Source organism: Tetrahymena thermophila (assembly GCF_000189635.1).
Source record: "Tetrahymena thermophila SB210 genomic scaffold scf_8254708, whole genome shotgun sequence".
Classification (NCBI taxonomy): Eukaryota; Ciliophora; class Oligohymenophorea; order Hymenostomatida; family Tetrahymenidae; genus Tetrahymena; species Tetrahymena thermophila.
Window position 1 is genome coordinate 78,401 of NW_002476473.1, and position 27,629 is coordinate 106,029.

A 27,629-nucleotide genomic window follows, 5' to 3' on the forward strand; every position below is an offset into this window, starting at 1 on the left:
TGTATGTAATATAAATTTTTTTATATTTTAATTAATTAATTTAATTTAATTTTAAATAATATTTTAGATTACATTTATAAATAACTTTAATTTATTGACTAGTTTTATTTATTTATGATGTTAATATTTTTATCAATATTATAAAATAAATTTTTTAAAAACTAAAAAATTAAATGAACACTGCTATATATATAATATTGAAAGTTAGAAAATATTTATATAATACTTAAAATTTAAAATAGGAAATAAATGTTTTTATGTATAAATAAATAATTTAAAAGTCATATTTTTTATCTAAAATTTTATTTGTATTTTGATAAAATTAAAAAAAGCAATCAATTTTTATTCGATTATTTGCTCGATCAGTTATTTTAATGAAATTATCCTTTTTATTTTTTGATTTAATTCTATTTATAAATTAATTTTAGTATTTCAATATTATTTGTATTAATTAAAGATCATCCAACTAACCATCCAGTTTCAATAACAAAGAATATCAAGCGAAAATCTGTTTTTAATGTTTCAATAGATTAACAAAATCTTTTTTTTTACTGAAAAAAATAAATAGATTTTATAAATAATCTATAAATTTTGGAAAAATAGATTTTGAAAAGGTAAAATAAAAAATTAATATAATTTATTTTAATAATAAAATGAGAAATAATTAGATTATAAAATATCTAATTTTTACCTGAAACTAGATTTTATGTTTAGCTTTGAACTTTTTAATAAAGAATCTAAATAGAATAAAATCAATCTAGTATTTCATTCAAGTGAAGAAACGTACTTTTTATACTTAGAAAAAAATTGATCATTTTAATTATCATTTGACTAATCTATTTCATCTGAAAAAAGCTTTAAGCGCTGCTTATTTTAAATAAAGTAATATTTAAAACTAAAAAACAAAGAAAATAACAAAAATTAATAAAAAAAAATAACAAAAACAATTTGAACAATAAATGCAAACTAGAACAATATATTTAACAATTCTAATTGCTCTAATAGGGTTTTCAAATACCTAATTTTTAGCAAAGGAAGCATAGAATTTTGGCGATGATCGTGTTTAAGTTCCTGACATTTGCGATGTCTAAATTGCACTAAACTTAAAATACCTCCTTTTAGATGTGGTTGGGCAATAAGTATAAGATGAAAATGGACATAATTTTGTAAGAATAAATTTTAATTTTTCTGTAAAGCAGCCATCTAACCTTACAAAGACATGCATTTTTAAATCAGTCAAAGACATATATTACATAGATTAAATGAATTAGCTAGGATATTTTGATAGTTAGGTCAAAAAATAAACAGAACAAGGGCTTTACATATAATTGCCTATTAATGATATTTAAAATTATGCAATCTCTACTTCTACTATAGCAAATTAAGATAAAATAGGTTTTTCTAGCATCTTAAATCTTAAATTGACTTTTGGAAATACAAGAGTACCTGTGAGAGAGTACTAAATCTAGTATACAATCGATTAGCTTGCCAATGCGTCTATTTAATTTAAAGATTAAAATATATCATTTTAAAATGCCTAAGTTGGTGTCAGATTAGTCTGATAATTAAAATCTAAATCAATAATTTAATTGCATGTTTATCTCTCTTATATATCATTTATTTATTTTATCTATCTTCAAATACTTTTTAGTTAATTCTTCTTCAAAATATTTTAAATATTTTTTAAATATTGCCTTTTTATATTGAATTTGCTTTGGAATATGATATATACATATGAATTAATTGATTTTTTTAAATAACAAATATTTTTTCATTATTAAAAGTTTGAAAAGTTTTAAAATAATTTTCACTTACTTTTTAAAATGATAATAATTTTTTTAAGTAAATTAAAATGATATGATATTAAATCTTAAGCAACATAATAAAAAATTCAGAAATAATAGAGTACAGATTCCAAATTTAGAGTTCTATTAATTAGCTTATTAATTCATACATTTAATATACAGATTAAAAAAATATCTAAATTACTTTTTTTGGTGTAAAAATAGATTGATAATTCAAAACTAAATAAATAATTATAATTAAATATTTTTCAAAATATTTCATTTTTATAGTTTTATTTATTCTATATTAGTGTAATGTTTTATTAATTATTCTTGAATATTATTTAAATATTATCTTTTTTTATTAGATTAGCTTTTGAATGTGAAATATTAAAGATATATTTTTATTTTTTTTAGGAGTAATTACTATTTTAATAAAAAAAAGTGATTTTAAAGTTTTAAAACTGTAAGAATAATAGAAGAAGAGACATGATGTAACAAGATGAAGAAAAAAGAGATAAAAATAATAATATTTGATTAAACAATATGGATAATGAGTTAATATCTTACACCAAAACAATTTATGATAAATTAATTAATTAATACTATATATTTAATATCCCTATGAATAAGTCTGAAAATTATTAAGTATATATTTGCTTTGTATTAGTATATGAATGTTTGTCAAATTCTTAAATAACTTTCTCTAACTTAATTAAAATGATAAAAACTTTTAACAAAATTAGTATTATTTTTACTTCATTTATAATTTTTAAATTTAAATACCAATCGTTATTTCATGAATTAATTTATATTAAAATTTATTAGTTGAAAAAATAAAATAAGTATGATTGTTGAAATTTATTTCTTTAATATTTTTTATATTTTTCAAATAAATAAAATAAGATGATATTTTCTTGAATATTATAATTTGAAATATTAATTAGCCATCTTTCATCTATCAATAAATTTATTTATTTATTTATTTATTTATTATTAATTTAACTCTGAAATATTATATTTCTTTTTTCAGTTTATGAATATTTTAGATATTATGTCTAAGTAGAGATTTTTTATTAAATTATATCAAATAAGGCTAAATTTAGAAATAAATAAGGTGAATGTATAAAAAATGATGATGAATGAATGAAAAATAAAATATTATCAGATAAAGCGATACAAAAAAATAAAAATATTTCAAACAAATATTTTATTCAATCACAACTTAACATAAGGTTCATTGATAACTTAAAATTTAGTGTTAGCAGCCAACTTTTCATCAAATACTTTTTCGATTTCCATCATTTGTTCTTCAGGATGGCATTCTTGGTATTTTTTGCATACTAATTCTTTTAATTTTCTTAACTTAATTTACTTGTTAGCTTTTTATTTTATGACCTTTCTGATAGTCTTCTTCCATCCTTTCCAATTTGACTTAGTTTATTCTTCTTCTTCTTGTTCATTTTCTTGAACAGCTTAAGTCTTCTCAGCCTTGTCTTATTTCTTTTAGGCTTGTTCTTCTTTTTATTCTTCGGCAGCAGTAACCTTTGTATCTTTTTGTGCTTCAGCCTACTTTTATTATTATTACTTTTGTTATTATTGTTATTATTAGTTTTATTTATTTTTATTTTATTTTGCATATGGTCCATGATATTTTTCTTATTCTGTCATGCATTAAGTATGCTGTTTGTATTCGTCTCCAACAAATGTGTTTTAGCAGTCGATGCAAATAAACTTAGCGGGTCTTCTACATTAAAAGACGTGCTTATCAAGTTATTTCTTTTTTAATGTTTAATCGCAGTGATGACAAACGAAAGTAACCATTTTATCTTTTTCTTTTTTTTTGACTTAAATTTGTGAATATATATTTATAATTTTTTTTTGAATATTATACTAATTAGAAAACAAAATAGTTGTTATTTATTAGTAGGCTTAAATATCTATCTATCTATTATCATAAAAAAATTTAATTGCAAAATAATTAAAGTCAGAATTAATTCAATTAAATTAGTTATTTTTTAGCTTTAAATTTATCCATATTAATTATATCAAGGCATCTATAATACATTGAAAATTGCTTCAAGATCGATATTATATTTCTAAGGGGTTTTTAATTTTTTGATAAATATTTTACAAAAAAATAAATTGATAATTGGATGTTTTAAAATTTTAACAAACAAATTTATAAGTTTGTCATGCTTTAAAAAAATTATTTTTTCTTTGACATTAAATTTCAGCTGCTCAAAAGTTTATTTTAAATAAGAATAAAAGCAAATATGGAATATTTTGGTAAAAAAAATATGTCTAAAACCATTTAATTTGTTAATATACATAATTAAACTAATATTTCTTGTTGTCTCAAAATATAAAATAAATTTTATGGTTAAAATATAATTAATTTGTTGATAATTAAATAAAAATATTTATTTTTTTAATCTTAGTTTAAAATAATATTTATTCTATTATTAAAATATTTTAAAAATATGTTTATGTGTTAGTAATATTAACAGTGAAAATAAATATATTTTTTACCAAAAATTTATGGTAATGAAGTATAAGCTTGAATATTAATTAATTAATAAATTTATGAGCGATATATCAGAAAAATGAATTTAATAATCGAAATATAATCGAAGCTTTTCGTTGGATTAATATTACAAAAGGAATGAATGAATGAATAGATAAGAAAAGCAATTGATTATACACACCAATAAATAAATTAATAAATAATTTATTAATTTTTAGTTGATAGTTCTTCATATGCTTGGTTGTTCATTCATTTGTTCATTTATTTTTAATATTAAGAATATAAATAACAAACAAATAAATAATTATTTTTGATTTTTTGATCAAGGAAAGAAGTAAAAAATAAACATAATGTATCTGCAAAGCAAAACCACTAATAACATTCCTGGCTATACTGGGTAATATTTTATTTTGTTAGATACAATATTTTTTCTGCCATTTTTGTAGGGCATAGATAAATGTTAATAGTTTATGATATTTACTGACTTATTCACTTTTATATAAATAGACATATTCCATAAGAGGAACTCCATGAAGATATTCTATAAATTAACTAAGCCAAATCACATATTCCAGGTAAGCATTAGCGACAAATATGAAAAATACAAGCTGAAAAAATTATCTTGGAAGCTTGTTGCTTTTTGCCAAACATTGATAATGCAAATTTTGTAAAAATAGGATATGCTGGCTACATTCCAGGAATTAGAAGCGAAAATATGTACGGTAAAACCTATGGTAAAATTACATACATGTCAGTAACAAACTAACATCACAAGGGCCCTGATCTTCCCCCTGATTTGAGATACACTTCAACAGTTAAGGGTGAATTCACAGATTAAAAGGGAGTTAAAAAGCAAGAATTACTGAGATAAGCAGTTATTGAAGAAGCTAAAATCACTTCTGTAACTTATTTGAGAATTATATTATGAATTTAGAAATATTTGCATATTTTTTAAACAAAATGAAAATCAACTCACAATATTTTTTAAATTAATAGTCTGGATACGGCAGCTCTCCTCTTAGGTTTGAATATTATGTTTATGATTAAAACATGTTATTTACCTTTTTCTTTTATTATTTAGGACTAAATATATTGACCCAAGCGAATACAAAGAAAAAGAAAGTAATTAATAAATTAATAAAATTCATTATTTTTTGATTGTTTTTTATTTGATAAGCATAAGATATAAAAAACAGTTATATTCATATATTAATTATGTGTTTATTTGAAACAAATCTTATTTTGTTCATTATTAAATAATAGTTCAACCTGCTCCAGAATGCAATTTAACTTATCAAGAAGCTTGCAAGTATGCATATTCAAACTGATACGATTCCTACTCTTTCTTTCATTTATAATAAACAATACAATTAAAATATCTATACTTCAAATTTATTGTTCTATATGTCTCTTCAAGTTAAACTATAAATTCAGATTTTAAAAATTACTTCTTATTAAGATAAACCTTTTTTCCATTTTAGCTTTTAAAAATATGGTTAAATTCCTTATTATATAACAGCTATTTAATTATTAATTAGATTATTTTAATTCTTCAAAATATTTAAAAAAAAAAGATAAATCTTAAAAATATTAATTCGTTTTATTTTCTAATTTCAAATATTTCATAAAAATCTTTTATAATCTAGCTTTATTTTATAATCTAGAGGTAAATAAAATATCTTATTTTTGTGATTTTTTATTTTTAAAATATGGCTATTTAAAAGCTAGTAGAATTTATGAAAATAAAAAAATTTAACAACACTAAAAAGAAATCAATTTATAATATTAAATCCTTATTTAATTTTTGGTGGGCAGAATGGTAGTATTAATAAACTTTGATATGTGTTAATAAGTATTTATATTAACAAGTAGAATATTACTCTTTTAAATGTATTTTTAAAGTGAAATATTAAATAAAAATTTGGAAGGATATATATGCAGTTTTTATAAATACTTCATATAAATTAAACCTTTAAAAATTATTCAAAAAACACTATTTTTAATTAAACTTTCAAAACAATTAGATTTTCAAATAAACATGTCATTTACAATAAATAATAGTTTGAAACAATAAGATAATTGATAATAAAGTTAAAATATTTTATTTTAAATATATTAAAGAAGTTTTAAAATAGCAAATAAGTCCTAAAACATCTTTTGAAATAAATAAAGTAATAAAAATTTAATATATATTAACATTACTGAGATAATTAGATCTTTTAGTGGATTTATTTTTAATAAAATGTTTTTAAACCTAAAATATGTAATTAGAAATTGTATTTTTTGTGCTTCTAATTTTTAAATGAATAGATCCCAAAGTAAATTATTTTTAATGATTTGAAAATATTAATTAATAGCAAAAGTATTCCTTGCTGATGGTTATTTACATTTTTTGTTGAGCTTTTTTTAAAATATCTAAAACTTCAAGATACATTTAAAAGACTTAATATTTTCAAGTCTTTAGACATTAATTTGATAAAAATAAATGAATAATGAGTTCTATTAAAGATATTGAACAAATAAAATAATTTTCCTTAAAATTTTAGAGCATGATAATCAAGATTTAGCTTATTTTTTATTCAGTTTTGTTCTTTTTAGAATAATTTATTGCTATGATAAAACTTGAACCAAAAAAAAGTATTTATGAACTATTTATAGCAAAAAACCTTCATCATGAAAGATGCAAAAGCTAATAGTAATATTTAAATCCTAATTATTTTATTTTATATAATTGAGTATATATAGATTTATATTATGCTGAGGTATTTTAGTTATGATCTTTATCAATCTTAAAAATTCAATTTTGCAAATATTATTTTTGATTAACAAAATTTTTAAACGAAATCAAATATTTGCTAATTTAAAAAATATTAACTATTTGTAACAAATGTTAACAATTTTTAATGGTTAATAAATACTTCATATAATATTTTTCATTTTTTAAATTTGATATAAAATGATATTAAATTATGATTTGAAATGCTGAATTATTAAAATAATTATCCATAAAAACTTCTTTATCAACAAATAATATTTTGATTGTGATAAAAATTTATTGAAAAAATATTTCATTTGGATTTAAAAAATAATTTAAAATATTTAAATTAAAATGAAAAAAAAATTAAATCATATCATACAATTATTAAATAATTTGAAAAAGTAAATTTTTTATTTAGAAACATCAAATTTGATATTTTTTGATTCATTAGAATTGTATTACCATATTTGTTTTGATTAAATTTGAAATAAACTCAATAGAATCATAAATTATTTAAGATTGATTTTAATTTTAAAACTGAAATTAAAAACAAATTTGCTTCAAGCGGACAAAATCTAATTGATTATGAAAGGAAATGTATATATAATTTTTAGAAGGAAATATAGAGTGTTTGAATTAATCTATAATTAGAATTAAAATAAAATTTAGTAAGAAAACAATTTAAAATTCTTTGGCAAGATAGGTTTTGTTATATTTATAATTATTTTATAGAGAAGAGATAAATTAATTCAAGGTTTAATTTAATTAATAGAAGAAAATAAACTTTCTTTATTATTAATTAAGCTTAAAGAAAAAACACAAAGTAAAAATAAATGCATTTTAATCTGATACAAAATTACAATTAATTTGTCATTTATTCATATAGATTTGTTTTATTTATTAAATTTATCATTAAAGATTAATTATTTTTATGTAATCATTAAATATTGCTATTTATCTTTATAGTAGTAGAAGTAGAATTTCAAATAAGTTTATACTCTTTAATAAAAATTATAACAGCCATATTTCTCCTTTCTTATTTTTTAGTTCTGAGACTGATGTGATCATGTGAAATTATAAATAGACTTTCAGCTTTTACTTTAACAACAAATTTTAAGATTTATTAAAAACTATGTCTTTTTAACCAATAATTAGTTTTGTACCATACAAACGAAAATAATTTTGAATAAATAAAGTTAAACAATAATTTTTATTATGAAATTCGTTTAAATACAAATAATGAGCATGAATAAAATATTGTTTACTTTTGTTAAACACTTACACTGAATTTTAAATTTAAAATAAATATGTTTGTTTCTTCGACCTTTAAATAGTTTTAATTCAAATTCAAAATTCTCTTCAAATAATATTTGATGTACATAATCTTACTCAATATGTAATACAAAATCATTTTAGAATTAGTTTTTACATAAATAATTATACAAATTGTTTCTATTTAAATTTGTAATGAATTTACTTTTTATATCAAACAAAAATATCAAATTTTATTTAAAATTTTTTTCTAAAATAATTCTTTTTAAAGTAAAATTATGAGTTTATCCTCAAAATTGATAATCAGATAAAACAATTTTTTCAATGACTCAACTAAAATATCGTCTCAGATATATTTTTCGTAATACAAAAATATTATTTGAATCTGAAAGCTAAAAAAATAAGGAAATTACTTAGAATTTATTTTTAAGAAAAACAAATAAATAAATAGAACCTAAAAAATTTATTTTTTTTTTGGATTTTGATTTGAAAGATTGTTTTTAGTTATATAATTATGTTATAAATTGAATGAATTTTGGCAGTTTATAAATAGATATGCTTGTAATTTCTTAAAAAATAATTAAATTCATTCATTTTTGCTTCTTAAGTGTATTTTTATATGTAAAATGTAAAAAATTTATTTAAATAATTGCTCTTTCATTTAAATGATTTAACAAGCTTTAAAATACAACCTTTTAAAAAAAATTTTAGGATGCTAAAGTCTGCTTGCTTTTAAACTGAATTGTTGAATACAAAAGGGGTGTAGGAGATATAAAAAACATAAATAACTTACAATTATCAAGTTTAAATTGAAAGGAAATGAATCAATCGCTTTTGAGAAAAGGGTAGAATAATTAATTGAGTGTATCTTTTTTTGGATATTTTGCATATTAAAAAATAATTTGCTATTTTGCTTTATTGATTGATTGAGTGCTTGATTGATTGAATGACTGCTTGTTTTAACTTGCTTGCTTGCTTGTTTATTGATTGAATTTGATTAGGATTGTATCTTGCGATTTATTATAAAATAATAGAAATATAACAAGTTTTAGAGGTGCTATTGAGCTTTATATTGATAGGCGCAAAAAAAAATGCGATAAAAATGGAAAGAGCAATGGAAATAATGAAGAATTATAATTAAAACACACACGAATAGTAAGAGCTTTAGTAAGTTTAAATAACAATAAAGTTAGTATATGCAAAAAAATATATAATAGACTTACAAAGAAGCAGATGTCTTAAAAAGAAGAAATTGCATTAGGATATAATTATATAGACATTCAATCATTTAATTTAAAATCTAATATTGAAGTCGATCAAATCTATACGATTATTGGCTGACTGCATTAACAAATAAATACTTCATTTTAAGCGCTATTTTATTAATTATAAATCTAGTGAAAATCAGATCTTTCTGAAGAGTTCAAGTCTGGAGAGGGGACCTCTTTCACCAATAACTTTAACATTGGAACCATCAGTAACGAGCTTCTTTTGGTTTCTAAGTCTGGAGTATTAAGCTCTGGTAAGCTTGGTGAAACCCCACTTTTGGGAGGTGACGACTTTTTGTCTACCAGGGAATTTAGCCTTAGCTCTAGTAAGAGCGTCGATGGCATACTTAACGTGAGGTTCCTTGACTCTGACGGAGAAAAGAATAGAGCCAATATCAACACGAGCAGCCTTACCCAAAGCCTTACCGAAAGCACCTCTCATACCAGATTGGAGTCTATCAGCACCAGCACAAGACAACATCTTGTTAATTCTGAGTACGTGCCAGGGGTGGACTCTGCATCTTAAATGGAAAGCATCCTTAGAGATGAATTTAATCAAATTTTTGTTAGCAGCAATACGGGCAGCTTCCAAGGCTTCAGAGGTGATTTATTCCTTTTCATCAGAAACGATGTGAACAACGTAAGGGAATTCTTCAACGGTGGCTTTCTTTCTACCAGAGTCGTAGATTCTGATTCTGGCATCGGGGACACCTCTGTTGTATCTGGACTTGGGATAAGGCTTACCCTTAGGTTATCTGTAGCATCTAGCAGGTCTTCTACCCATCTTAATTACGAATATATTTTTGGAGTATATAAAATTTTTTTCTTTCTTATTTTTTCAATTAATTAATAATTCTTTGAATTATTTTTCGCCTTTCTTAATTTACTTTTTTTTCTTCTTTTCTAATTATATTTATCTTTCAATTCATACACAAAATCAAACAAAACAAAACAAAACAAATCAATACAAAACAAAACAAAACATCTTCTATCTATCTAAAATCTACATATTCGTTTCTTTGTTTATATAAAGGCAACTCATCTAATCAGCTCTCTCAATACCAATTTCATTTATTTATTCATTCATTTAATCAAACACCTTCTTATCTCTCTGTCTTTAATTACTTCTTTATTCTTTTTTCAAAGACAGGCATTTATGCTTATTTGATTAGCATTTATATTTTGCAATAAATACCATTCCTAAGATTATGATATCTATTATTCTTAGAGGTAGGATTCTCTCTCTCATATCATACTGTCTGCTTCAAGACAGAATTTATTTATTACCCATCAATTATTATCATTTATTTATTTATATATATATTGATTGATTGTTATCTTTTTATTCACTTGAATACATTTTTAATAAAAAACCTTTTTTAAAGCTGACTTTATTTAAGTAGTAGATATAATTAAGTAATTAAAATTTAATAAAAGATCGCGTAATCTAAATTTTAATCTTGTTGTGTCTCTCAATTTCTTAATATAACTAGGTTATTCTATTATTTGTTTCAAATTTAAACTTCGTAACTTATATCAAATTTTAGGACCCTATGAAAATCAAAAAAAATACAGGGTGCTATTAAAAAAATTCTCTTTCATGGATTCTAACTAAACATTTCTAATAATAAATTCTTATAAAATTGAGATACTTTGTATATTTAATTGACTGTTATTTTAAATTTTAATCTTTGTGTTGAAGAGCAGAAATTTTTTTGTGTAAAAATAGAATCTGCTGCATTAAATTGGTTATTACACACAAACTGGAGATATTTCATTCAATTTGTATACAAAAAAATCAATTTTTTAAAGTCAGAATAAAAAGAAAAAAAAATGATCGTTCTGCAAATAGAACTTAGGCTAAGCGCTTATTAAAACAGTATTCTCTTAAAGGTGGAAATTATTTAAAATTTGAGAGCTTTTATGTATAATTTTGTCTTTTTCCTCTCCTATTTGTAGAGCAGAAAGCGAACTAACAAGTACTGATTTGCTTTTATAACAATTTCTTTGTTCTTTGTTATTTCTATTTTATTCTTTCTGAATCACCTTACTTTTTTTCTATTTAGAATTTTTCTATGATCTTTAATATTTCCATTTCTAGAATTTTTCTTTTTTATGTGTACTTTAAATAAAGCCTTTCAACCTTATGCTTTTTCTATTTCGAAAATGGTCACTCTTTGATTTTGATTTGACCTTTAAAGATTTACTTTAATAAAATCTTTATTAATTCAACAAATTTTAAATTTCAGTATCAAATTACGTTCCCGAACCCCCTCAACCAATCGTTTTTATAATTCTGTCAAAATACATTATAAATCCCTTTCATTTTATGAAAATTTATCATGCAAATAAGATAAATTTGCTCATAATTCTTCAAAATTAATCAAACCTACTTTTACAAGAAAAAATACACATTCATTAAATTTATAATTATAATCCTTTTAATTTTCTATCTTTTTTCAAAAATTCTTCTAAATTATATTATTTCATTAAATATTTTCTATTATTTGATAAAATAAATATTTAAAAATTAAAAAAAAATTAAAGATTTTTATTTATTATTCATATGAGTAACCAAATTACTAAAAATAATTTTTTTATTAATTTTGAATTCATAAGTAAATAAAATAATCCATTTATATATTACAAGTCTTTTTGGTAATTTGGTTTGATATTTAATTGGTAAAATAAAATAGTTAAATTATACAAACTATTTTTCTGAAAAAAAAATAATACAAAAGATTTCTTCTCTTCATTTTTAGCATTTAAAATAGAAATATAGAGAATATTTATGCAGAATATTTAATTTTAATTGATGTGGCTAAAGGGATTATTTTTTTTAATAAGCTGATTAAATATTACAATTAATTAACAAAAAATATTATTTGCTGATTTATAATTGTAATAATATTATTGTTTGCGTAAAAAATTAATATTATAAATACTTAACTAAATGGAGAAAATAAGAGAAAAAAGAATCAACGAAGAGCTTAACACTCTAGAAAGGGCTAAAATTACTAAAAAGCTACCTTTAAATATTTAATATTAACTAGTTGAGAAGGATGGCGTACTAGATGACTACAAAATACTCATAAGTTTTAAAGGTAGACCAGATACAATTTGGTAAAATTATGAAATCAAAGGTATTCTTTCTTTCCCAACCGATTTTCCTATCGAACCTCCTTCCTTCTAATTTATTGATAACTTTTAACACATTCACGTATACTCTAATGGTGTGATTTGCTTGCCTTTAATAACAAAAGAGTTTTGGAACACTAAAACTACTGTGCTTAATGTTATCATTTAGATTGAAGATTTAATACATAGACCTCCAAATTTAGCATCTCCTGCTAATCATTAACTAAGCTAACTTTATCTAAACAGCAAAGAACAATACGAGAATTTTATAAAGAATATGTAAAAAGATGATTGTCTACCATAATGAAATTTCTGATAATATTTATTAGCATTATATATTTTATACACTGTAACAAGTTATATTCAAATTATAAGATTTTGAAGAACTATAAAATTCTAAATTTAATGTTATAAAATACTACATGAATTTTCAAATATTAATAGAATACATATTTTAATTAATTTTAATAGCGTTTTATAAACTTATATTATTGTAAAACATTTAATGCATAGTGTCTAATTTGCTTTTTGATTCACATTTTAATTCATTTTTCTCTAATTTAATTAAGAAATAAATTAGAGATTAAAGGTTTTTTTCCTTTACTATCAAATTTATGAAATTTCTATAAAAAAATTAGATATTTTCCTTTAAAAACTGTAATTAATTCATTAACTTAAATGAAAAATGAGTTTGAACTTAAAATAGAATCATGTTCTATTTTAAATAGTATATAAATTAATTTATAATATCAAAAAGAATTTCAGAAAAAATTATTTAAATATTGTAATCACTTTAGTATCAGTCAATTCATTCTTTTTAAATCATTAGATCAATATAAATGTTGCAAAAAGATAATTAAAATACGAAGTATGAATTAAAATTAAAAAAAACTAAATATTGATTGAAATTATTTTAAAATGAATAATTTAGAAAGAACTATTTAGTAAAATATGAATTAATTAAATACATCTATGTTGGTTGATAGTTAGTTATTTAGTAAAATAATTATTAAAAATTAAGATTTGAGTAAAAAAATGTAAATGAAAATATAAAATTAAATATAGGATGTAATACAAATAGATTAATATAATCTCTCTTACATAGAAGTAAAGAACGATTTTATTGCAACCAATTATGGTGCTAACTAAAAGCCTAGAATATATAATGTATTTATTCAATAAAAAAGAAAAATTACTTATGAATAGAGAATAAAATATATTTTTATGTATGTGAGAGATTATTAGAATATGTTTCTAGAAAGTAATTATTGGTTTAATAGTAAGTAAAGAATAAATGATGAGAACAGATTATTTATTGTTTTATGCATATTTAAATCATATTATTATTATTTTTATTTAATTAAGGCAATAATGAAACGTGAATTAATTAATTAGTTGTATTAACGATTTATTTAATTAATAATGAGAGTATTATTTATCAGACTAATAAACGAGTAAAATTTATTGATGACTATTCAATCTAAAATTACTCATTATTCATCTTTAAGCTAATTATTAACTTGGTATTTAAATTGGTTTTAATCTAGCAAATACCTATACTTTATATTTGAATGCTCATGATTAGAATTTATATGATAAATAAATATCTAACTAATTACTTTATTTCTTTGTTTTTGCCTGCTTTTCTTATATTATTTACTTGATAATTAAATTTGCCTTTAATGGTGATTATTGATTGATTGTTGGTTTATATTTTACTAATATCTAATATAATTATTATTGGAATAATACAAAAATATTACTGAATTATTCACTATTGAAATCCGTTTATTTCATTTATCTGCTTTCAAAGTTTTCATTTATTTTACTATATTATTTTCCTAATTATTTATTTATTTGTTTGATTGATTGATTGGTTAATAGCCATAATAATATTAATTTTATTGGTTTTTTATTATAATTCGAGTAGGAAAGATTAATTAACGAAAAAATGAATGGATAAATGTTTGATCGAATTAAAGCGAGTTTGATGCTTATTTTTTTAATTGGAATATATTAATATTGCTATTTATAATAATAAAAAAGTGTTAATTTAGAATAAAAATGAATGAGAATTTCTATTTTATTTCAATGGAAATTATATAGATTGATCATTGCTATTGATGAATGGGATAACCAGTGTTATTTCCATTATATTATTATTAGTTGTATAAATTATAGTTTTAGCTAGCCTGATTATTTCCGAAAAATTATTATTCTGTTTGGTTTAGATTTAGCAATTAAGGATTATTTTTTTATTACATTATTTTTTACTTTTGATCTGGAGACTTAATGTTTAGATTTCCAAATTAGTCTGCCATCTCTTAACTAAGAATATTATTCTATGAATGTTAAGGAGATTCACCATTTTATAAATCAGCATACGATGAATGTCCATTCACATTTTTTATATTGTTATTATTACTATTTTCAATTTAATTTACGTTTTAAATTTAATGACCTTGGTTTTATTCCATAAATTTGACAGTGTTATTGCTTTAAAATCCACCGTTTTGTTTTTTAGGTGATCTAACAGGTGATTAAGACTATGATTATGTTTTGGAGCTGTAAGATTATTAATTTTATAATTACTAGAATTATTAAAGTTATTATTTGCTTTCAATTTAATTTTATTCTAATTTTAAATGAAGCTACTTTTCATTCAAACTGTTATTATTACTTGTATTATTGCTTGCTAAACTACCTTACACTATGTTTTGATAATTAAATTCTCCTTAGCCTTGGAAATAGTCTTCCTTATTAGGAATATCTTCACAGCTTTTTCCTCTTATGATAGGCAAAACTTCTGAGGGTGGAAGTTCTTCACTATGTACTTCACCTCCGCTACCATATCCTTCTTCCTCATCATCATCACCTGGTTTTAGAGATACTATTGTTCCTGGTTAGCTTTGATTTTTCTTCTTAGGTAGAGTAGGACTCTTTGAGTCTTCTTCTCCACCGTTTGCTTAAATACCTTATTGCTTAAGCATTTCTTTTAGTTAGTCCATAGTATAGTCTTCTTCTTTGCCATTAATTGATAACATCTCCATGGCTTGCTTTTTGGTGACGAATCTACCTTTAACTCTAAGTCTACCATCTGCTACTTTCTTTCTTACATCATAAGAAATTTTCTTTTACCAACTAATTTTTCATACAAAATATTATTGAAATGATTAATTAATTGAATAATATTTAATAAAGAATGAAAGTTTCAATTTTCTTTTTTTTTTGGAATAGTTAAAATGATCCCAGCTTAAAAAATGTTTTAAATTTAATAAAATCAATTGTTTAAAATTTTAATTTACGATCTTCTTTTTCTTTTGTCCTAGTAATTTTTAATCTTTTGCTTTCTTTCTTCTTTGCTAATTGATCCAATCTGCTTTTGCTGCATTTTAAAAATAAATTTTAATTCACTTGATATCCTATTTATTTGATTACATCGTCATAAACAGCAGTAAATTCGTTCATATTAAAATCTGTGGGTAATTCCTTTAGTCTTTGTAATGAATTCTAATCGATTCCGCTAATATGCTAGGTATTTGGATCTATCATAACTTTTCCTAATGCATTAACTGGTTAGTAGTAAGGTTATCCAGGGTATCCCATATTTTTTCTAGTAAATAAATATTTTTGTTTAATTAATTGGTGATAACAAAAGTAATATATTACTGCTAATCTTAATTAGAGACTTTGACCAAATGCAAACCAAATTGTTGTTGTTATTGCTAATTAATTAATCCTTAATTTAAGTTTTAAGTGCTCTCAGGCTAGGGTTAATCTGTTTATATATTTTAAATTAATTTACTATTTTCCAATTATTAGAATAATTAATTAATTACCTAATTTTGCAGTATTTTTTCTCTTTCTTCCTCTAGGAGATGCAGGTGAAGAAGGCTCAGTATTTCCGGTTGGAGAACCTTTTTTGATTGTTTTTCTTCTACCTGGACTATTTGGCTAACGCTTTGAAGGATCCTCTTTATCTTTTATACTTGTTGAAGATCTAATTATTATAAAATTTGTTGCTAAAATATTCTACTTATTTTTATTAATTTTTATTTATTTATTACGCTGCATTTTATAATGATGGAATGCTTTATTAAGAACCTGGAGGGTATTAACCAGTTGGATATTATGGATATCCTTAGAAATATTGATTTTATCCCATTAAATCATCTTTTTTTTGAATTCCGTATGACTGATTGCTTAAATAGTAAGGATAAGGAGGTTGTTAGTCATATTAACTAGGTATTAAATAGTTTGATCCACCTTACTTAATCTTATCTAATTAAGAAAAATAAAATTAATTTATTGTCAATCTATGAAGATAATTTTATAAAATTTTAACAATTAATGTAAATAAAGTTAAATCAATTGATTACCTTCTTGCTAACTTTAAGAATCACCTAAAGAATTGATTAATTGTAATTCCTATTTAATAAAATAAATATTGTTTAGCTTTTAGTTGCGAAAATAAACACCAGCAAAATAATAAATTAGATTGATTGCTTTTTTTTATTGCAGATTTTTAATCGTTCTAGTTGATCAGAAGATTTTATCTAAAATTGAAGCATTTTGTTTTTTTTCTTTCTATTTAAATTGCTTTCATATTTATTTATGATAGACTTTATTTAGAAAAATTATTTATCCATTTAAAATGATATAGAACCTAAACTAATAAATTAACAAATATCATTTGTTGCTAAAACTACTTCTAACTAATCACTAGAAAACTATCTATCCTAATTTTATTATTTTACTAAATTATTCTGCTAAAATTCAACCTAAAATTTATCAATTGTTTTTATTTTTTGAAATGTTGTTCAAAAATATTAGAAGCCTTATTATTATTTATTTATTGATTTATTTGCTCTTAAATAAATTTTAAGTTAAAATATTTTTAAAAATATCTAAAAAATTTGATTATTTTAATTAGCTCTTATCGTAATCTGTTTTGCTTGTCTTTTTATTAATCGATCGATCAATCGATATCTTTCTTTCTAAATAACTAACTATTTATTGTTTAGTAAATCTCTCTATTCTTAACAGATCATTAAATTATTTCTATTTACCTTTCAATAACTTTCCCTAATCTATTTTTATAATGCTTGATGATTCTTCATTATTAAGAGACCAATTTGGAAGGGAAGAAGTAATAAAAATGAAAAAATATTTAGTAGAATGCTAGAAGAGAGAATTAATGAAAATTAACAAATTAGAATGAATTCTTTTTATAATAATAGCAAAGTTCTTAAATATATCAAAGATATATACAATCAAAGAGGAATGATGGAGAAAAGAAAAAGAAATTTCATTTAGGAAAAAATTTAATCAAATTCGATTGATTGATTGATAAATTTATTAATTAATTAATATGCTCCTAATTTTTCTTTTGCTCTTATGATATGCATCTAAAATTCTGAAAAATAAACTTTCTTCCTCCTCCTCTTAAAAATTTTTAATTATTAAAATTGAAAAATAAATAGGTACTATTTATCTATCTATCTATTTATGTATACTTTACTACTACTTCTCTCTCCCAGACATTCATTATAAAAATCAGATTCTTATCAAATACATAGATTTTGAATAATTATTCTAAGGTCTATCTATCTATCAAGATAGTAAATTAAAAATTGAGATTGAAACGATAAGAAACTTAATAGTAAAAGGCTTAAAGTTTAATTTTAATAATTTAATATAAGATAAGATTTTTTAATTGGATATATGAAATTTAAAGCTTTTTTAATCATAATCATCTATTAAATAAATTTCAAACATTTTTTTGTAGCTTGCTGGTGTTCTTTTTACTTTTAAATAATTTGTTTTTTTACATTTTCCATTGCTTGTTCTTCATTTTTTATACTTGCTTTTCCGATTGAGGACTATGGTGGTCTAGTTTAGTTAGAGGAGTCTATTATACCTATTTAGTTTTGGTTTTGGATTAAACCATATGGATTGTGGTGGTGCAATTATCCGTTAGGTAAAGGCTAACCAAAAGGCATATAGCCATTTCCTGGAGGTCCATGATACTAACTTTGTTGTCCAAATGCCATGTAATTTTAATCTATTGGTTGTCCTGGAGCGGTTCCGAATGCAGCTCCTGGGTGATGATGAGCGGAGTGATGGGGATGATATTATCCGTAGGGTTATTAGGCATTAGGATCAAGTCCAAGATTTTGCTAGTAATGACCTGGTGGGGGTAACTAACCTGGATAAGTTGCATAAGGGCCTGGGCCTTGCAAAGGTTAGCCATTGCTGCCTATTTAACCTGTTGGGTCTGTTTATAAATAAGATTTTTAAATATATTTAAGTTAATATAAGAAAGCAAAGAAATAGAATGATTGTGTTATGGCTATTTAATTTGACAAAGATTAATGTTCGCTTAAATAAAGACTGTACGCCTAATATTAAGTTTTGCTAGATTAATCTTATTCGTATATTTGGAAATGGGGCGAGTTTCTTTATTGTATAACTAATACTATAACATAGCATATACTCTGTATTAAAAAAAGAGTAAATATGTAAGGTATAGATAGTATTTATCTTAATAAAGCAATTTCAACCGCAATCCATTTACTTATAAAACTTCCTTTTAAAACTTTCTTTTATTTGAGCTTTGCCATACTAATAATGCTTGGAAATGGGTATAAGTATCTTACCTGATGAGAGAGGCACGGTGCTTGGTGTACCATAATATAGTCCGCCAATTTAGCCTGTTGGATCATAGTCGTAAGGACCTTGTGAATAGGTTTATTGCATATATGGGTCGGAAGGATGTGAGTATCCGTGGTGAAGCTGACCGGGGTAGTGAGAAGAAGCAGAAGGATGGTAAGGACCTGTGGGAGGAGGATTGCTAGGATGCACAGAATAATCAATAGGACCTGTCATATGATTTGGATAAGGAGCATGAGGATTCTGATAGGGGATGTGTTACATCTAATGACTCTGAGGATATCCTGCCATCCCAGTAGATTGATAGTTTGCAGAAGAGGCACCTTGAGTTGCACTGCCTTGCTATGATGTTTGCTATGGATGCTATAAATAGTATGCTTGATCCTCCATCTGTTACATCTGTTTGGTAGTAGTTGCTTGCTGAAGTTATCTTCTTGATTTTGTACTTGTTTTCCTTTTTTTTCCCTTTTGTATTATTTATGAAAAGTTTTTGATCATGTGGTGTTGATTGATCAATTGATTAATGAGAGAGCAAAAGTTCGCCGTTAGTCTAATAAATAGTCCTAATTACTCTTTCTACTCTCTCCACTCTAGCCCAACAAAATAATGTCAGGTAGAGAACCTAAATTTATTTAATCTTTTTATATAACTCTCGTACTTTTAGTGGGTGAGATTAGGATGTCTTTCGCTTATGCTGCTTTTTCTTCTTTCTTTTTTTAGTTAGTTTGTTTGTTTGTTTATTTTCTTGTGCTGTGATTTCTTTCTTGGCTACTTAATGCGCGATTGTTTGGTTGATTTATTGTTTGATTAATTAAATTATTAAATGACTAAGATAGGAGTTGTCTTCTTTGTTCTTTACTTTATTGTTATTATTTTCTTTCTTTCTTCTTTTTTTATTTTTTTTGATTGATTGATTGTTTGTTTGTTTGTTTGTTATTTCTTTAGCTTCTAGCTACTTGCTTTTTGGATCTATTATTTTATTTATTTATTAATTTGTTTGTTTGTTTCTTACTTTGATTCCTTCTTACTTTATTTTTTGTTATTATTTTTCTGTTTTTGCATACCTGTTCGTCATCCCATATTAACTTTTAGGATTTAATTTCTTTCTTTTATTTGTTTTTTTTTTACGGAATTTGCAAAGTTACTGTTGGAAAGACGCAAGTTTTTTTTGGTGTGCTTATTTATACATTCCGCGCATACAAATTAATTATCTATATACATCTATCTTATCATATCTTCATATTATTATATATATCTTAGCTATCTATCTATCTAATTATCAATTTTTTGTTAACTTTTTTCTGACTTACTTCAATTTTAGTAATAAATTCTATTTAAATAAAAAGTATGATAATTGTATGTCTTCTCCCTTTACAGTTAATTTTCTTTGGAATCCCTACTTATTTAAATTCATTTAGTTTCCAAAATTGATAGCTTGTTCATCGCACTTGCCGAACATAATCGCATTTCACATATTAAATATATTAAAATAAGCAAATTATATAGTATAAATTTAAAATCTTTATGTGTATCTTAAAATTTTTAAATTGAATTTAGGTGAAAAAGAGCCAATTTCAAATTATATCGACTTTAGTAATGTAATTAAATAATCAGATAAATGAAAAAAGTGATATGCATTAGCCAAAAAAAATTGATTAAAATCAATTACTCGATTAAAATTATTCATTTTCAATCAAACAAATTGCAAATTTCAATTTTTGTTCTATTAAATAAACAAAAAATGTTTATAAAAAATCTTAAGAAATTTTGACTTTTCTGTTTCCCTTTAAAATTTACTACATTTAAATATACTAAAATTATTTTAATATAAAAATCTCAAATATTTGGATTTATTTAAAATTGATAAGCCATGAAAATAAAGATTTGCACAAGACAGAATATTTCATTGAGAATTGCTTATAGAAGTCTAATTACATTTTTTTTATTCGATTATCTCTTTATCTGATAAGCTAGCTCTAAAACTTACAATTTTCTTTTAACTATTTCTCTCATATCAAAATAATAAAGTTTATTAGATAGATTTATTTAATAATATACTATTTTAATCTAAATAATTGAATTACTACAGTTAGTTAATTAATTATTGAATAAAATATTTTGCTTATTTTATTAATAAATATTATTTTAAATTTAACTAAATTATTCTATTTGTATAAAATGTTGCTGTTGTTGATACATATTTAGTTATTTAATTATTAAATTTATTTGCATTAATATATTTCTAATTTTGTAAACAAATTAATTAATTAATCAATCAATAAAAAATGCAGATTGGAGAAGAAATATTTTTATATCGAATATTTTATTTATTTATTATATTATCTTAAACAATAAAATAGTCTTATAAATTTGATTGTTGGAATATTATTTTAGCCTGACACGTTCCTTGCCTTTTATTTAAGTATAATAAAAATTGTATAAAAGATCTTTCTCTTAATTTTGATTTCCTAGAGAAAAGCTTAGTTATAGTTGACATTTCCACAAAATTCTTTTATATTTCCTTCAAATAGATGCTTAAATTAATTAACAATATATATTTATCTAGAGTGAAGCTAACAACGAGCGAATTAATTTGTAATCAATTTAGATTTGAATTTCAACAAAAAGATTTTAATTATTCTTTTTATAAATACTTTCCTCAAATTAATATTTTCTTTCTTTTACCTTTTTTTGTCATTGATGATATCTTTTCATTTAAGAGCACAGATTCTAATCTGACAGTAATATAAAAGATTGCGAAAATTATTAAATACCCCAAAATATCGATTGATCAATTTTTAACTCTTACTCTCTCTTTTTATTAAATTGGGATTAAATTATTGTTATCATTAAAATATAATAGCGAAATTTGATTAATTCTGTTCAATTTGTGATGCCTTTTGAAGAATAAAAATTAAGATTAAAATCCTTTAACACAAAATACTATTCAATTCTTCACATGTTTTAAAAAGCGCCTAACGACTAATTGAGTAATATCTAAATTTAAATTGGCAGTTAATATTTAATTAAATCAATGTTGACTTTGAAATTTCAAGTGAAATGTGTTTGTTTATTTGTATTAATTAATCATGATTAATTGACTTTCTCCAAATTTCTATTTATATGTTATTATAACAAATAATTTTAATTTCTTCAAAATTAAATCTAAAAAGCATCAAATTTAAATAAGATATTTAATTATTTAGACTAGACACACACAATCTATTTTTATCTAATTAATTTATTTGATTAAAAGACCAAATAACTAATTAATTACTCATATGATTTCAAAATTCTTTTTTAAAAGCAGTTCAATTTAACATTTGACTTGGCATATTTAAAATCTAACAAAATTATTCTTATTAAAAGTGATTTGATTCAAATAGAATATTAGTTTCATTTATTTAAAATCAATTTTGACTTTATAATTAAATTAAATTCTTTTATATTTTAGCTCGAAATAAATCTTTCAAATTTAACAAAAAATTAACACTAAAAATAAATATTAAATAAAAAATATAAAATAAAATTAATAGAAAATGCTTTCTAAGAACTTCAAAATACTTGTTGTTTTACTTGCATTTTTAACTATTGGGTAATGTCTCTTGACTATTCCATTGAAAAGAGGTAAGATTAACAAAGAATTATAACCTTTTATCAAGGGATCTATTTTAAGAAATGGAATCAATGGCAAACTCATTAACCTTGAAGACGATATTTATCTTGGTCAAATTTAAGTTGGTTTGTCTTAAGACACCTTCGAAGTTGTTTTCGATACTGGAAGTAACTTTTTCTGGGTGCCCTCAAAAAGCTGTGAAACTTGCATTTAATCTGGTATGACTAAGGGATATAGCTGCACATAAGAAGATGCCTGTGTCTCCTCTGAATTCGTTGAACGCATATACTATGCCACAGGAGATATCTCTGGTAATGTCACAAACTTTGTTGTGAGTATTCCTGGTACAAAACCTGTAGATTACTTTGGTATTTTAGTTGATTTTGTTTAGGAATTGCCTTCAGGACTTTAGGGTATTATTGGTTTGACTCCTTTTTATGATTTCTAAACTGAAACTAAAAAACCTAATCTAATTACTTTGCTCTATCAACAAAAGCAAATTGAAAAACCTATTGTATCTTTCTATCAAGCCTTTGAAGTTGATGAAAAATCTGGAAAATATTAATCAGCAATAACTTTTGGAGGATATGATGAAACAAAGATTGTTGAAAAGCCAAATTACTTCAAAACAATTAAAAAAGATTCTTGGTCAATTCTAATTGAAGAATTCGTAGTTGGAGGTGTCAGTATCTTTAAAGGAAAAGAAGAAGCTTTAATTGATAATGGAACTACTTCCTTTTATATTAGACCAGACATAGGCGGAAAATTCTTCGACTACATTATGGGTGTTAGAAATATTACTTTAGGTGATAATTATGATGTTGACTGTGATGCAGATTTTCCCAATGTTTCTTTTACTTTCCTTAATAATGAAAACAAATTAGTTACTTATGAAGTAGAGCCTGATTTTTATATTACCAGAGGAACCAACAACACTTGCTACATCTACTTTGAAGGTTATATCGGAGCTCCCACATTTGTCATCGGTAATACCTTCCTCAGAAAATACCTTCCCGTATTCGATTATGAAAAAAAGACTGTTGGATTTGCTCGTACCGTAAATTAAGCTCCCAAATTACCTTAAAAAGAATAAATATAATAATATTGAAATTATAAAAGAAAATGCATATTATATAATCTTAATTTTGTATGATTCGTCATTATTTTACTCATTAAAACTAATTAAAAAGCTTCTTTAATTCTATTCATTATTAAAGATATTTAAAAAAACAAAAAAGTTTTTTTTTACACAAGCAATACAAACTAAGAAGCAAACAAACGAAATTCAATCTAAATTTTAATATCTCAAAATAGAACTAAAATTAATTAATTTATTATTAATTCATTTATTTATCATTTTTAAATTTACAATCAGAAATAATTAAATTAAAAAAAATTATTAAAGAATTAAATGTTCTATATACATTTTTCTATATGAAATCTAATATAAAAAATAAATTTTAGATTCAATCAATATTTGAAAAAAACAAGATATTAAAATCGCATTATCTAAAAGTTGCTATGAAAAGCTAGCTTGAAATTATAATTAAAAAAGATTTTCATTAAAAAAAATTTTCCTTATAACTTCAGTAAAAGAACATATTATTACTGAAAAATATTTGTCAAAAACATTTCAAATTTGTTTCATCCTATAAAATTTTTATGTATTTCAATAAATGATGTTAAATTATCAACATTCAAATTTTTTAAATTTTCATTTAATTTAATATTCTAAGATAAAAATATTTATGAGAAAATATTGCCAGCAAATAACAAACAAACACTAATTTTTATAAAGTATAAATTCAACAAAAATTGACTAATTAATTTAAGTAAGATTTTTGCTTAAAATACAAATTATCTAATTTATAATTTTACAATAAACTATATATTTAAGACGTAGGAGGAAATTTGATTGTTTTATACTTCATAAATTAGGTTTTTAATATTTATTATATGATTAAAATTAAAAGGAGATCTTATAAAAATTTAGATTTTGAATGAGTAACAAAAATCCTATTAGAAATTTGATAAAAATTAAAAGATATTCTTTTATCACATTTTAAATTGTACTTTTTAAAAGCAAATATTATTATTAAGAAGGAAACTTTTTTTTACTTTAAAATTCTTTTATATTTTTATACATTTATTTAATAAATGAGTGATTATCAATTTCTGTATATAAATTATTATTTAAAAAAAATTAATTTACTTAAATGACTTCGGTTTCTGTAAAAATACTTTTCGTCTTTCTTGCTCTAGCTGCTGTTGGCTAATGCATTATTAGTCTTCCTTTAAAATAAGGACAAATCTCTAGAGCTGCACAACCTTATACCAGAAAATCTTATTTGAGAAGTACTCTTACCAATAAGCTAGTTAACTTCTTAGACGATATTTATATTGCTGAAGTTTAGGTTGGTAAATCTAAATAGAATTTCAAAGTTGTTTTTGATACTGGAAGCGAGCTTTTCTGGATCCCTTCTGCAGAATGCGATACCTGCAAAAAAGCTGATATGAAAACTTATAGTTGCACTGAAGAAGATGAATGCACTCCTAGTGAGTATTATGGGGAATTGCAATACGCAACTGGATACGCTGCTGGTAATATTACTCATTTCAATATTGGCATTCCTGGAACAGAAAATGTTGAATATTTTGGATTGCTAATTAACACAGTTTCTTATCTTCCTTCAGGATTCGATGGTATTATCGGCTTGTCTCCTATTTGCAAAGTCGCTGAAGGATCAACCTAACCCAACTTGATTCCTTAATTATATGAAAATAAATAAATTGAAAAACCTATTGTCTCTTTCTACTAAGCCTTTAGTGCTGATGAAAAAGCTGGAAAAGTATAATCTGCTATTACTTTTGGAGGTTACGATGAATCCAAAGTTGTTGGCAAAATATAATATTTCAAAACTGTCAAATAAAGCGCTTGGTATGTACCTTTTGAAGAATTTGAAGTTGATGGCGTTAAAGTTTACACTGAAAAGGGTTCTGCTTTAATTGATACTGGTACCACTTCATTCTATTTGAGACCTGATATTGCTGAAAAATATTTTGATAACATTTAACTGAAGAGAGGAATTAAAATTGGAGATGAGTATGATGTCCCATGTGATTCTGATTTTCCCAGCATTTCATTCTCTTTACGTAATGTTGATGGAGAATTAATTAAATTCGAAATTGAACCTTCTTTCTATGTCACTCCTTCTCTCACCAAAAAGAATGTTTGTTACTTGTACTTTGAAGGTTTAATTGGCAATGGACCTCAAATGGTTATCGGAAATACTGTTCTAAGAAAGTATCTCCCTATTTTTGATTATGAAAATAATACTATCGGCCTTGGTCGCACAATTAACTAACCACCAAGAACTTACCATTCCAAATCAGAATAATGAAAATATAAATATTAAGTTAAATAAACTATTTTTAACCATTTATAACATACATAATCCTATAAATTTTAAACAAATAATTTCTACATTTAATTAAATTTATTCATTTATAAAATGTGAAATAAAGTAAACGCGCGTTAATAATTTTGTAAGATTGTTTTAATTAATTTCTTTTACATCACCTTAATTTATTTATTTATAAAAGTTAAACGGATTTTATACTTTTTTAAAATACTCTTTATAAATAAGAAATCTTCTTTCATACTTAATAACTGGTTTTAAATATTTTTTTGATTCTATTTCGCTTATTTATTTAATCCCAAAATTAAAAATTTTAATAATCTCAGAATAGTTTCTGATAAAAAAGTCAACTTATTTAAAATCCTTTAAAAATACCATATTTAAGTATGATTTTTTTAAATAACGTAAATTATTTTTATTATAGAATGAAAGCTTGATGCAAAAAAGAAAGCATAAATTTTGTAAAAGAAAAATTAGAAATTGTTTTAACATAGTGCAGGCAGATTTCAATATTATTAAAAATTAAGAATGTATGAACTTGTGTTAAAAATAAATTTGATAGAAAAGTAGATATTTGATTTTAAGAATTATTATTCTAACAAGTAAAAAAGATATTTTTGAATCAGTAATTGTTAACGGTGGAATTAAAAATTTATGATTATGTATTGAACAAATAAATTTGCTCAGAATTAGAAATGGAAAATGATTATTATACATATTTTATTATATCTTTATATGCTATTTTATTATTATTCGCATATCAATTCTTTAGAATATTCTATTATTATTTATCTAATCATTCTGATAAAATTATTTTCTTTCCCAACAATTATTTTATTCATTTAATTTTATTTGTTGACTTTTAGCAAAAAATTTGATTAATTAATAAATTAATTTTACTTTTAAGTTAAATTAATTCTTTCATAAAATTTTCAGTGAACCTTTAATTTTTTCACTTTGATGAGATAGAATGGTATTAATTTATTTAAATTTTTTCCATTCAATTTTATGTGATTCCATTAATATCTAAAATATTTCTATCAATTTGTTTTTAGTTTTAATATCTTTTATTAGATTATTTTTCGTAAATTTTTATTAATAAAAAAGCTCTTAAAAAACATTTATTAATGGGTTTGAACTGAAAATTTAATTTAAATCTTACTTATTCTTTAGTT

General features: G+C 22.7%; 8 protein-coding genes across 8 annotated transcripts; 5 read left to right on the forward strand and 3 right to left on the reverse strand. All coding sequences in view use genetic code 6, as the record gives it.

Annotated features, from left to right (window-relative positions):
* Positions 1–893: 893 nt before the first annotated feature.
* On the forward strand, positions 894–1,562 carry TTHERM_01052970 (transmembrane protein, putative; the record flags this gene model as incomplete). Its single annotated transcript, XM_001012494.2, has 1 exon — positions 894–1,562. Exon 1 carries the CDS (start codon positions 960–962, stop codon positions 1,560–1,562), a length of 603 nt encoding a protein of 200 aa, XP_001012494.1. The 5' UTR covers positions 894–959.
* A 1,440-nt stretch (positions 1,563–3,002) lies between these two features.
* Positions 3,003–3,608, reverse strand: TTHERM_01052980 (LYAR-type C2HC zinc finger protein; the record flags this gene model as incomplete). Its single annotated transcript, XM_001012495.1, has 1 exon — positions 3,003–3,608. One exon carries the CDS (start codon positions 3,606–3,608, stop codon positions 3,003–3,005), a length of 606 nt encoding a protein of 201 aa, XP_001012495.1.
* Positions 3,609–4,661: 1,053 nt separating this feature from the next.
* TTHERM_01052990 (hypothetical protein) lies at positions 4,662–5,639 on the forward strand (the record flags this gene model as incomplete). Its single annotated transcript, XM_001012496.2, has 6 exons — positions 4,662–4,708; positions 4,819–4,886; positions 4,989–5,212; positions 5,308–5,333; positions 5,393–5,433; positions 5,575–5,639. 6 exons carry the CDS (start codon positions 4,662–4,664, stop codon positions 5,637–5,639), a joined length of 471 nt encoding a protein of 156 aa, XP_001012496.2.
* A 4,106-nt stretch (positions 5,640–9,745) lies between these two features.
* Positions 9,746–10,393, reverse strand: TTHERM_01053000 (60S ribosomal protein L10; the record flags this gene model as incomplete). The annotated part of the gene is made up of 1 exon (XM_001012497.3): positions 9,746–10,393. One exon carries the CDS (start codon positions 10,391–10,393, stop codon positions 9,746–9,748), a length of 648 nt encoding a protein of 215 aa, XP_001012497.1.
* A 2,169-nt stretch (positions 10,394–12,562) lies between these two features.
* TTHERM_01053020 (ubiquitin-conjugating enzyme) lies at positions 12,563–13,054 on the forward strand (the record flags this gene model as incomplete). Its single annotated transcript, XM_001012499.3, has 1 exon — positions 12,563–13,054. One exon carries the CDS (start codon positions 12,563–12,565, stop codon positions 13,052–13,054), a length of 492 nt encoding a protein of 163 aa, XP_001012499.1.
* A 1,804-nt stretch (positions 13,055–14,858) lies between these two features.
* TTHERM_01053030 (CCT motif protein) lies at positions 14,859–20,617 on the reverse strand (the record flags this gene model as incomplete). Its single annotated transcript, XM_001012500.3, has 10 exons — positions 14,859–15,888; positions 16,053–16,132; positions 16,186–16,360; positions 16,417–16,525; positions 16,587–16,747; positions 16,815–17,028; positions 17,127–17,175; positions 18,579–19,024; positions 19,407–19,884; positions 20,078–20,617. 10 exons carry the CDS (start codon positions 20,615–20,617, stop codon positions 14,859–14,861), a joined length of 3,282 nt encoding a protein of 1,093 aa, XP_001012500.2.
* A 2,341-nt stretch (positions 20,618–22,958) lies between these two features.
* Positions 22,959–24,143, forward strand: TTHERM_01053040 (eukaryotic aspartyl protease; the record flags this gene model as incomplete). Its single annotated transcript, XM_001012501.1, has 1 exon — positions 22,959–24,143. The coding sequence occupies one exon, from the start codon at positions 22,959–22,961 to the stop codon at positions 24,141–24,143; it is 1,185 nt and encodes a 394-aa protein (XP_001012501.1).
* Positions 24,144–25,251: 1,108 nt separating this feature from the next.
* Positions 25,252–26,436, forward strand: TTHERM_01053050 (eukaryotic aspartyl protease; the record flags this gene model as incomplete). Its single annotated transcript, XM_001012502.1, has 1 exon — positions 25,252–26,436. One exon carries the CDS (start codon positions 25,252–25,254, stop codon positions 26,434–26,436), a length of 1,185 nt encoding a protein of 394 aa, XP_001012502.1.
* Between the last annotated feature and the right edge of the window lie 1,193 nt (positions 26,437–27,629).